At 42.4% G+C, this 10,573-nt stretch overlaps 1 protein-coding gene across 1 annotated transcript in view; it reads left to right on the top strand.

The window, feature by feature from the left end:
• The window catches only part of celf5a (cugbp, Elav-like family member 5a), a 339,264-nt gene extending 330,873 nt beyond the window's left edge, over positions 1 to 8,391 (top strand). The window contains exons 10-12 of the mRNA XM_061824403.1: positions 1,273 to 1,416; positions 6,407 to 6,570; positions 8,057 to 8,391. Coding sequence (XP_061680387.1) covers positions 1,273 to 1,416; positions 6,407 to 6,534 — 272 coding nt within the window. The 3' untranslated portion in view covers positions 6,535 to 6,570; positions 8,057 to 8,391. The remainder of the gene's footprint in view (positions 1 to 1,272; positions 1,417 to 6,406; positions 6,571 to 8,056) is intronic.
• Positions 8,392 to 10,573: the final 2,182 nt, after the last annotated feature.

Raw genomic sequence — 10,573 nt, forward strand, 5'->3', positions numbered from 1 at the left:
CACCAGTAAAAATCACTGAGACACGGCAGCAACACGGTAGCGCGGCGCTAACAGGGCCGGTTGAAAAAAAAAACACCAGTAAAAATCACAGACACGGCAGCAACATGTTATCACAAAGCTAACGCTAGCACAACGCTAACAGGGCCGGTTAAAAAAAACATACCAGTAAAAGTCACTTCCTTGGCACATATATTCCACCGGTCTCACTCTTACATTTTCTGCTCGAGTGCCCCCTTGCGGCAGAAAAAAATGCACAAATTAGCTGCATTACCGTATAAACCGCAGGTTTGAAAGCATGTGAAAAAAGTCGCCGTTTATAGGCATGAAATTACGGGAATTGGATTACATGGATATTTTGCTTAAGTCTGCAATGTTTAACATCCATGTGAATGATCAGCAATGTGTCAACGCTACCCTATTGATTTAGAATTTTAATAACCACAAAGTGGTCTTGGTTGCTGAGGTTAAATCTTTTTTTTTTTTGTACATGATGCATCCATCTATCCGTTGTCCCTGCCACTTATCTTCACTCCGGTCGAGGGCAAGCTGGCGCCTATCTCTGCTGATTCTGGGCGAGAAGCGGGGTCCACCCTGAACTGATCGCCAGCCAATGACAGGGCTCGTATAAAGAAACAACCATTGATGATTTGATCAGTCTGACCTGTATTTCATAAAATTCACCCATAGAAAATTATGTTAAACCCTTTTCAAACACTTTTTATGTGCAATCATCAAAGTTACTTTTGATTAATTGCCAAATTTTGAACATCCTCCTTGTCAATACATTACTGGACAGAATTGCTTATAATCCAATTCCAACTTTTGGCATCTTTGCATCATTGAATATATCCGATTGATTTTGGATGCAATTTTACACAGGTTATAGATGAGGCCAAAAATAAAACATTTGTCTTTCCCTACGTTTAAACTCACTGGGGCTATTGATGTCCGCCGGTGCTGGAACGCTATTGATTTTGATCTGCAATATTTGAGATATGGTATGTCGGGTAAAATGCCATAATTGTTCAGGTTTTATGTGAGTTGCTGCCGTCGGCAATATTTATTTTTTTATTCAACTAAATTCCCTCTTTGCTAATGAGTGTTATGCCGAGGCTGCACTTTTTGTAGTTGTACAATCGCTTACAACAGAAATAATATTGACTGGTTTCCACACATCAATAATGTAGTGAGTCGTCCTCACGATGTCTCAGCCCAGGATCAAGACTCATCTTAATGGATCTGACCAACAGTCAATCTGATGTCTTTATGCAGGTCCGGAGGGCTGTAACCTGTTCATCTACCACCTGCCGCAGGAGTTCGGAGACAACGAACTCATGCAGATGTTTCTGCCCTTCGGCACCGTCATCTCATCCAAGGTCTTCATGGACCGGGCGACCAACCAGAGCAAGTGTTTTGGTGAGTTGGTCGGCAGCGCTCAATCGTTCGCTCACGAGGCAAGAGTCAATTCATAAGATGGCAAAATACAAATTACAGGCCTGTAACTAGGACCCCCCCCCCTCCCCCATGCCCGTCGCTCACTCACCACATTTCTCGAGCAGAATCTCAATGGCTTTTTTTACGTGTCGTTCATTATTGACTGAATCAAATGTGTAATTTTTTTCTCACAAACAAGACACCGATCATCAGACAGACAACTGTGTGTTTTTGTACCGAGCCAGCAACCCCAAGATAGCCGGGATTGGCTCCAGCACTCCCTTGTGAGGATAAGCGGCTCGGATAATGGATGGCTGGCTAAATATGATGTATCTGTAAATAATACTGTTTATATACAGTGGATCTGCATGAGCCGTGATGTCGTCGATCATATTTATGTCTGTGTTTTTGTGAGGTTGCTGTATGACCTCAACACCCTGCTGCTGCTGCATCAGCAGCACTGTTTGTTCACCCCGATATCTGTCAATACTCTTACTACCGAGGCTGATTCACACAAAGGCCCCCCCCCCCGCCCCCACCTCAATTGGCTCTATCAACCCACCACATGGACCAACCTGCCCCGTGGCTTATACAAACTTTAAGAAGCCACGCTGGGTCTTTGTGTGTGTGTGTGAGTGAGTTGGGGAGGGGGGGGCAAAGGACAATTATATTGTAGATCAGCATTTGTTTTCACTTCATGGCCCAAATTGATTGGCAACCCCGCCTCCCCAGTGGGACTTAACATATAGATTCATCAAAGAAGACCTATTTGTAATATTTTTCTATACACCATGCATTGATAACAAAATGTTAGGCCTGGCAAAAGAGCAGGAGTGTTGGTGTAGTTAATCTGGAAAGTGACGAAAAGATGGAAGGAATGGACCCTTCCGATGGCGATCTTAAGTTCCGCCCCTTAGGTACAATTGCCATGTCCCACAAGCTTCCAAAATGGCGATTGAACAGAACATGTTTGAAGTCGATTCTCTATCGTGTATATTCCAGATAATATTGGGGTATGTTTTTTTGCCAAATGCGTCAGACTTGTCCAAGAGAGTTCTACACAGAGGTCTCAGCTATTTCACACAAGGATATGTACATGGAATTAAGATTTTGGAAAGGAGCAGGACGCAATCTCAGAGTTACAGCGAAATTTTGACAATCGATGCAAAAAAGTTCGATGCCTCACAAACATCAAACTATGACAGTGGAATCGTACTGCGCATGTAAAGCAGGGTGAGTACTTTTTACTTGGAAAGATCACGAGTAATATCATTGTAGTCTTTAAGTGAGTGGGTGTATTCATTTAATTTGGCTCGTAATCGAACCCAGTGCTATGTCTTTAAAAAGTCCGATGTGATACAAATAGGCAAATGGACATTTCTCTTGCACGACATCACGCATTTAGTATCACTAACCCGACTCTTCGACATAAAACATGACACACTTCATTCAGCAGGTCAGTGATATACTAACAAAGTGAAAGTTGTTCTCCTGCAGTGTGTAAAGCATTGATAATAATTCAATCAAACTCAGAGGAGATACTTTTCCCTCACATACGCTCGAACATACAGCCTTGTGTTTGTTGATATTGTCCGCACTTAGTTGTACGTACGCGCTTTCGCGAACCTTAATCCATCATAGACACTTCGTCAACTGTGTTTTAGGCTTTGGAAAATGAATCATCTGGGCCCCTTGTAACCTAGCAGGATATCTTTCATCAGAATCGCACGTTCCCGAAGCTTATCTGAGGACTATTTTCTTCGTGAACTTTTCCAAGCGCTACTGACAACCAGCATTGCTTGTGGGACAATGTGGTGAGAGGGGCATGTCAGGTCAGGGGTTAAGACAATGCGGCAATCTGATTGGCTATTACTGTACGAGTGATTGACAGGTCGGAAAGGTCCATTGGATTGATGTTGAAGAAAAAGACAGGAGTCGCTTTTACACTGTGTTTTGTGTGAAACCAGCTGACTTGGAATGTGGGACGCTGCCAATGGTGCGGTGGAGAGGTGCAGTAAAACGGGCCAAAACAACAAATAGTGTGTGTGCGCAGGAAACTATCACTGGTGCCTCAAGTATTTGGAAATAACTGGAAATGAAAACATAGAAATGACTTCATTGATTAGTCGACATTAACTCGACTACAATCACATTAGCACCGACTACAAAAAAGTTGTTCAACCTCAGGAGAAATGAAAGAAGACACAGTTGTAGCAGTATCCTACCTTCGCTGGGTACTGTGTGAAAGGGACTGGCGGTGAATTCTCGATCTACTTCGAGGCAAGAGCAGGCCAGGAAGTGGCTGTCCTTTCCCCGTTCCTCCCGCCCACGTCCCTTTCCTCCGCAGTATATCCGCGCATCCTCACCACCCATCTTTCGGCCTAATGGGTCGAGCGGGAGGCGAGCGGGCCGAGCAGACTGGTCTCCCAGGTGGCCTGGGGGACGAGGAAAATCTCCTGCTGTTTTTCACGGTTCACCGAGTGTTCCTAATGACACCCCAGACGCGGGGGAGCGTATCAAGCGGAGACACACTCCACTGCAGTTTCTGGTCACTGACTTCTCAAGGCTTGATTTTTTTCGCATGATGGAAACACGATGTTTAGTGGAGGTTAGTATGCGGGGGCTGGGGCGGGGGGGGCTTCTTCATGGGGGTTGTGTCTCAGGCAAAGTTATATTGATACGCACTCACCAATGTTAATGTGGTACACTTGCACAATTGAAACAAAACATTTAAATATGACTTTATGGAGCGTGTATAATCTGCGTATCATTTTTTATTTCCATTTTTAATTCATTAATTCAGTTTTAGGCTCGTATGGAAAATCCAAAATGGCAAAATAAACGGTTGTTACGGAAACGATTTGTCCCAAGTTTACGAGTCATCGTGTGGTGTTCCATCCAGACGCAAAATAAATAAGTAGAAAATACAAGCAAGTGGACAGACAACAAGCGGCTAAAGCGTTCAGTATTTTCTGTGCAAGATGTAATGCAAGCAGCCGATTACAATAACTATTCAAGTACATTTGTCCTTGGACCACTTGATGGATCGTGGTCACAATCTGGACTGATTGTGGCAGCTAACAAGTTAGCACATGTTCACCAGCGCTTGCTAGCAAACTGATCCAGAAATGATTTTTGTTATAATTCAATTATGGGCTAAAATAAAAAATATGCCTCATGACTGAGCTTGATTTTAATATTTAATTGGTTGGGTTTGTGTGATCCAGATGTTTGGTAACGAGCTTTAGTAAAGATTGGTTTGTTTGTTTGCTAGCCGCAATTAGCCCGGACCGCGTTAATAAATTTTCAGGCAGATTATACCATGGACACGTATTTTGGAATTGTTTAGAGAAACAAAGAGCAAATCACTTCAATAACACAGTTGTGTTCGTTATTCTTTCAACCATCATTCAATGAGATACGAGGAACCTTTTGTGCATATAGAGCTCGTGCACGTGATGTCACTATTTTCACCGTGCCATATTGCCGGTCAAAAAGAGCTGCTCGACATTGCGGGAGACATTGAACCGGAGCAGAATATTTACAATGCCCGAGACTTGTTGTCCTGTTGGTTGTTACAACAGACGAGACAGATATTCAAAGAGATCATTCTATAGAATACCTGCTGAAAAGATCAATGGATTTCGGCAATTAAACGTGAAAGATGGTGCCCAACCAAATACACACGACCGTGTAGCGATCACTTCACTTAAGGTAGGAATTATTCTTCTCAATCTCAAATTCCCAAGAAGTATTTATAGTGCCAAGTTGGCTCGTTTGAGAACAATGTGATTTAAAAAAAAAAAAAAAAAACGACAGGGAGTCGGCTCCTCCGTACAGGAAAGCGTGTTGCGGCCACATGTTAAACTTCAGTGAACCTCTCCCGACAGATGTTTTTTGCTTTTTTTTTTTTAACATGTATTGTTCTCTAATGAATCCAATGCGAATTTTAAAAAAGAAAATAAACCATCGGTCACATAGAGGTTTACGTAGGTTAACGTGTGGCTGCAACACTCTTCCGTGTACAGGAGCTGAAGCCTATCCCAGCCATTTATTTTCTTTTTTTAAATATGCAATGGACTCATTTTAGAACGATGCATATTAAAAAAAAATACATCTGTCACGGAGAGATTTACCAAACTTTGACGTGTAGCCGCAACACACTCCCGTGTATGGAGGACTTGCTGTCTTTTTTCCCCCGCAAATCATAGTTACTGTATGCGAGTGTATGTGTGTAAAACAGGGGTCATTTATTTAAATATTGGTATTTGTATTGAAAAAAATCTAAGTGGCTCCATACCTATGTGGGATTTAGTCTTGATTGAGAACAGATCCAGCAACGAAGTATTTGTACGCGTCCAGACTTCTGTGTAAATTTCGCGACTTATTCACCAGATCCATGTGTAGATCCAGTTGTCCAAAACCAGCACAAGCGGGGTAATAGTCCAATTTCTTATCAGCAAAAACGTTGACTTCGGCATTAAATATGGGTCCTCTATGCCAAGTCTCTCTCATTTTTCCACGTAACTTCGTTTATTATCACCTTCTAAATGTTTAACGGTTTCGGGCAAAACTCTGAGCGTCGTATTTTCTTGTCATCTCCAACTGACTTAGCATTGAGCAATGTTGTGCTTGACCGGCAGTATGGCCAGTCACGTGACTTCGGTGACGTAGGCGCACGAGCTCTATATGTTGACTGATGGTGGCAGCTGATTACCTAACGTACGTATCGCTACTAATTTTTTCTAGCCACCAAACAGCAAGATCACAATAACATTACGAATTACATAATTAATCAAAGTTAGTCCTGCGGCATGTTTTTCAATTGAATATTTTTGTGATCCAAGCCTAAAATTGAATTGTTAAAAATTTGTAATTAAAACAATAACAAAACAGTGAGTAACAGATCACAGAGTACAGATTACGGTATTGATCAATTCCCTTATTTAACCAGTTTTTATTTTTTTGACAGGCTTCGTGAGCTTCGACAACCCCGCCAGCGCGCAGGCAGCTATCCAGGCCATGAACGGCTTTCAGATTGGCATGAAGAGGTTGAAAGTCCAGCTAAAGAGACCGAAGGACGCCAGCCGCCCTTACTGACACCGCCTACCTTTAGTATTCACCGCAGCAGCACAGGTACGCCACACCTGCACAAAGAAAGAGCCAGATATTCAGACTTAAAGGTCAAGTGTCATCCCTATAAACATTCTAAAATAGATATTGAAATGAAAAATACATCTAACATTATTCACGTCAATGTCTATACGAAAAAATAAATATGAACGGAGAGCGCGTCATCTATGCGCAAATTTGCGGAAGTGTCATTCAACATCCAAGTGGTCGCCATATTGGCTGCATCTTCTGTCCGTGATGTCACCCCAGACATTCGCCATTGAAAACACGCTGTGGCCCCTAATATGGAAGACGAAAACACCCCTTCTAACCCAGAAGAGAGAACATCTCACAACCGAGTGAAGTTACCGGGGCAATATTACCCTATTTATCTCAGATGACATGCTGTGGCGACCCCTAACGAGGCAAGCTGAAAGAAACAACGTTTCGAGCCATATTTAGATGATATGCGGATCATGGCCAAACCACCTGCCCGCCCGATCCACCTCCGCGTGGCGGTGATAAAAACAACGCCACCCCCGAGTGACTAAGACGCCGGAGCCAAACCGCCTCCCCGTCTGATCCACTTCCACGGCGGATAATGCGCCACCGGGGCCCGGGACCACGACGAGCCACCCCGACCGACAAGACCTGTAGAAGACATGGCCGACGGCCGGCCCAGGCATATCATCAAGGCCGGTGGCGATTCACAAGCCCTGCGGAGGCCGTCCTCCAGCAGCTGCTGCATGGAAGCCTTCCAACACGAACATCGACACATTTAGCACCCCTGATTTACGGATGACACCCCCCCAACTATTGTTTTTTTTTTTTTTTTTTTTTAGTAGCTCTATATAGACCTACCTGTCATTTGGAACCCATGAAGCTCTCGTCCTTTGCACCTGTGCAATCCATTTTTCGCGACGGATCGGGTCTTTTTGAAAAGTATGAAGAATGAATCCATCCTCCCGAGTGTTCGAACAATATCCAGCAATACAAGCCGGCATTTTGGCTAACACGAAGGAACAACGAGCTACCTTCCCAAAGATAAAACTAATACAAACAAACGAGTCCACTTGATGGCGGTCCTGCCACGTACGTCACTTCCTGCTTCTTGTCGAAAACAAATCCCTCGAGAGATTTTCCTGGCGGTAGTTACATAAAGCCGTATATGTCAAAATCATGTTTTGTGGTGAAAAAACGGTTGGGTCCATGTCGGCTGCTGTTTTTTTCATTAATAACATACAAAAAATCATCCATTTCATGACACTTGACCTTTAAAATAATGCAGAATCTGACGTTTAGGTGCAGTATTTTGCATGCAGAGCAGCCAGCCGGCATTTTAATTTTGAGAAACTCTGCCAAACGTCATGATTGACAAAGATCAATTGCTATTCCGGCTCGGGATTCCAATCTGAAAGATCATTAGGGCGACGTAATAAATCCATATTAAAGCCTTCAACGCCGAAGAAATTGACAAGCAATCCAGTCTGAAAGCTTCTCTATTTTCCAGGTTTTAGACGACACGTGAAGATATTTCGGAGGGGCTTATCTCTTCTTTTTTTTCCCCCCTCGGAAAGCAACATATGTTTAAAAAAAAAAAAAATCAACACGTAAGGATTTTTTTTTTCTTTGGGAAGACATATCAGCATTTACTTATGAAGATGTAAGTGGCGGAACGAGACGAGGAAGCACGTCGCCAAGGGACGCTAACAGATGGCACAGTGTGAGAACGGAAAGAAAAGCGAAAAATGGAAACGAAAAAAAAAAGACTCGATCAACAGAACTTTTTTTTTTTCTTGTTGAGACTTGAATTGTTAACGAAGCAACAAACTAACAAAAAAAAAGCAGCAATCACAAATAGATTTCTATATACATATTCTATACACATATATATAAATGAGAGACGCGCTTGTGGCTTTTACTGCTTCTTGGACAAATGAGGGTTCACAAAAAGGCGAAGACGGGAGGCGGGGAAGGGCCGTCTTTCTTCTTCTCCCTCTTTTTCCCCCGTGTCGTCTCGCAGCAAGCGCAGCGCCACCGGCCCCGGAGGAGGTCACTGAGGTTTGCCGTTAGCGACGGTACAACTGAGAATCTTTCAGCCCGGAAAAAAAGGGGACCAAAGGACCAAACACATTTGTATTGTTCAGAAACAGTAACGCATAATATTCATCCATGAGATTGCAGTACTACTAATGATATTCAAGTTTAAAAAAAAAAAAAAAAAGGAAGCGTAAGGCTTAAAGGAGGACAAAAAAAAGTGTTTTTTTTTTTTTTTTTTTTTACCACTAATGGGTTGGAAAACATGAAAAAAAATTTGCTATCCGGTTTTAGGGGCGTAGAATATGTGGGATAGATATTGTAATGGGCATGAGTTCATCAACATTTATTTCATTTTCATTGATTGTGAAAATAAAATCACAAAAAAAGCCGCCATATTGGTATTGTGGGAAACCATTTTAAAGATGCCAAAAAAGCTGCTTTGTAATTAATATTACAACAAACTAACTTAAGCAGTGGATCTGAAATGATTTACAGCAAGTACAACCATTGATTCAAAATAAAATACAGCAGATCTGTGGGCCCTACATGTTTATCAACAACAAGTCCGATTTTTTATTTCTAAGATGTATAATTAATATTATTGTAAGGCACTGAAACATTATGCAGTTTTAACATTTTTACTGTGCTTCAATAAAGGATATTTTTTTTAAATTGCACAAAATTACCAAAGTGTATTGAACATAAACATTAGATTTAAAAATGTACATAAACATTTTAAAAATATTCTTTTGAAAACAAACAGTTCTCAAATGCAAATATAGTGAAGTTAAATGTAAAATACAACTGAATTGTACTTAAGGAGCAATTCTTTGTTTGCCGCTAGGGGGACTCTGTGTAACAAAAGAATCACAAAAGATTCAAGAATCGATTTTTTTTTTTAAGATACCGAATGATCATTTTTGCAAAAAACGGTCCCATCTTTATGCAAAACTGTCACTCGCCAAACACAAACACTGCCTTCGAATCTCCTTATGAGGATTACCCGCCCGTACTTGTGGTGGTGAACTCACAACATTGTCAACCACTAAATCAGATAATCCGACGTGTGTGTTGTCAACTGCGGCGGTTGACAAAAGTATTAGTATTAGAGTACTATTTTGAGTATTTAAGGAGAAGAAAATACAGATAGCTGTTTTGCAATGTAAGGAATTGACCTAAAAAGTTGTCGATACCTGAAAAATCGACTTCCATATTTGTACTTTGTTACTTTCCAAGAGCAATATGGCGGCTCCGCTTCACATCATCACCATGCTTTTTTCCCTTCTTTCCATCCTTCCTTGCTTGCTTGCTCGCTTGCTTTCGTTGCATCATTAAAGCCTCGATATTCCAGATAATCTGACCGTAAAGCAACGTGCTAAAAGTGCCACCCGGCTGAGCCGCACGTGCGCCGCCATAAAACAGTGCAGCGTCGGTAACGGCTTCATAAAAATATACAAATGAAGCCGACAGCGGTTGTAAACATCGCCGGCAGCGTGGAGCTGAGGCAGCGCCGCCACGGGTCGCGCCCTCTCCTGCTGCCAAGCCTCTCCAGCTGCTCGCAGCGGGGAGAGCGCGTCCTCCCCTGTCGCCTCGCCTCCGGTTGCCAGCATAGCTCACGCTCTTAATAGGAGCCATCAGTTCCCAGGGATGCATAATGACGATGATGCTAATATTGATCAGATGGGGAGGGGAGTATGTGCAATTAAATATAGATTTGTGCTTGATGGGGTTCACTTTTGGCTCACGGTTGGTGGATGCAGTTGTTTCCGTCGTTTGTTGCAACACAAATGTCTCCAAATCAAGAAACTGGAAAAGTACTTTTTTCACTCGGTACCCCGTAAACCCGTCTTCCGTATACTGTATCTATCACCATATAAAAATGTCACAAAAATTATATTGACTGACGTTGAGCGAGTCACAGTTTGCTCACAAATGTACTTAGTTCACCACAGAGTTAAGATTCTGTTCATGAATGACATCATGTTGC

Source organism: Syngnathoides biaculeatus, chromosome 7 (genome assembly GCF_019802595.1).
Source record: "Syngnathoides biaculeatus isolate LvHL_M chromosome 7, ASM1980259v1, whole genome shotgun sequence".
Taxonomy (NCBI): domain Eukaryota; kingdom Metazoa; phylum Chordata; class Actinopteri; order Syngnathiformes; family Syngnathidae; genus Syngnathoides; species Syngnathoides biaculeatus.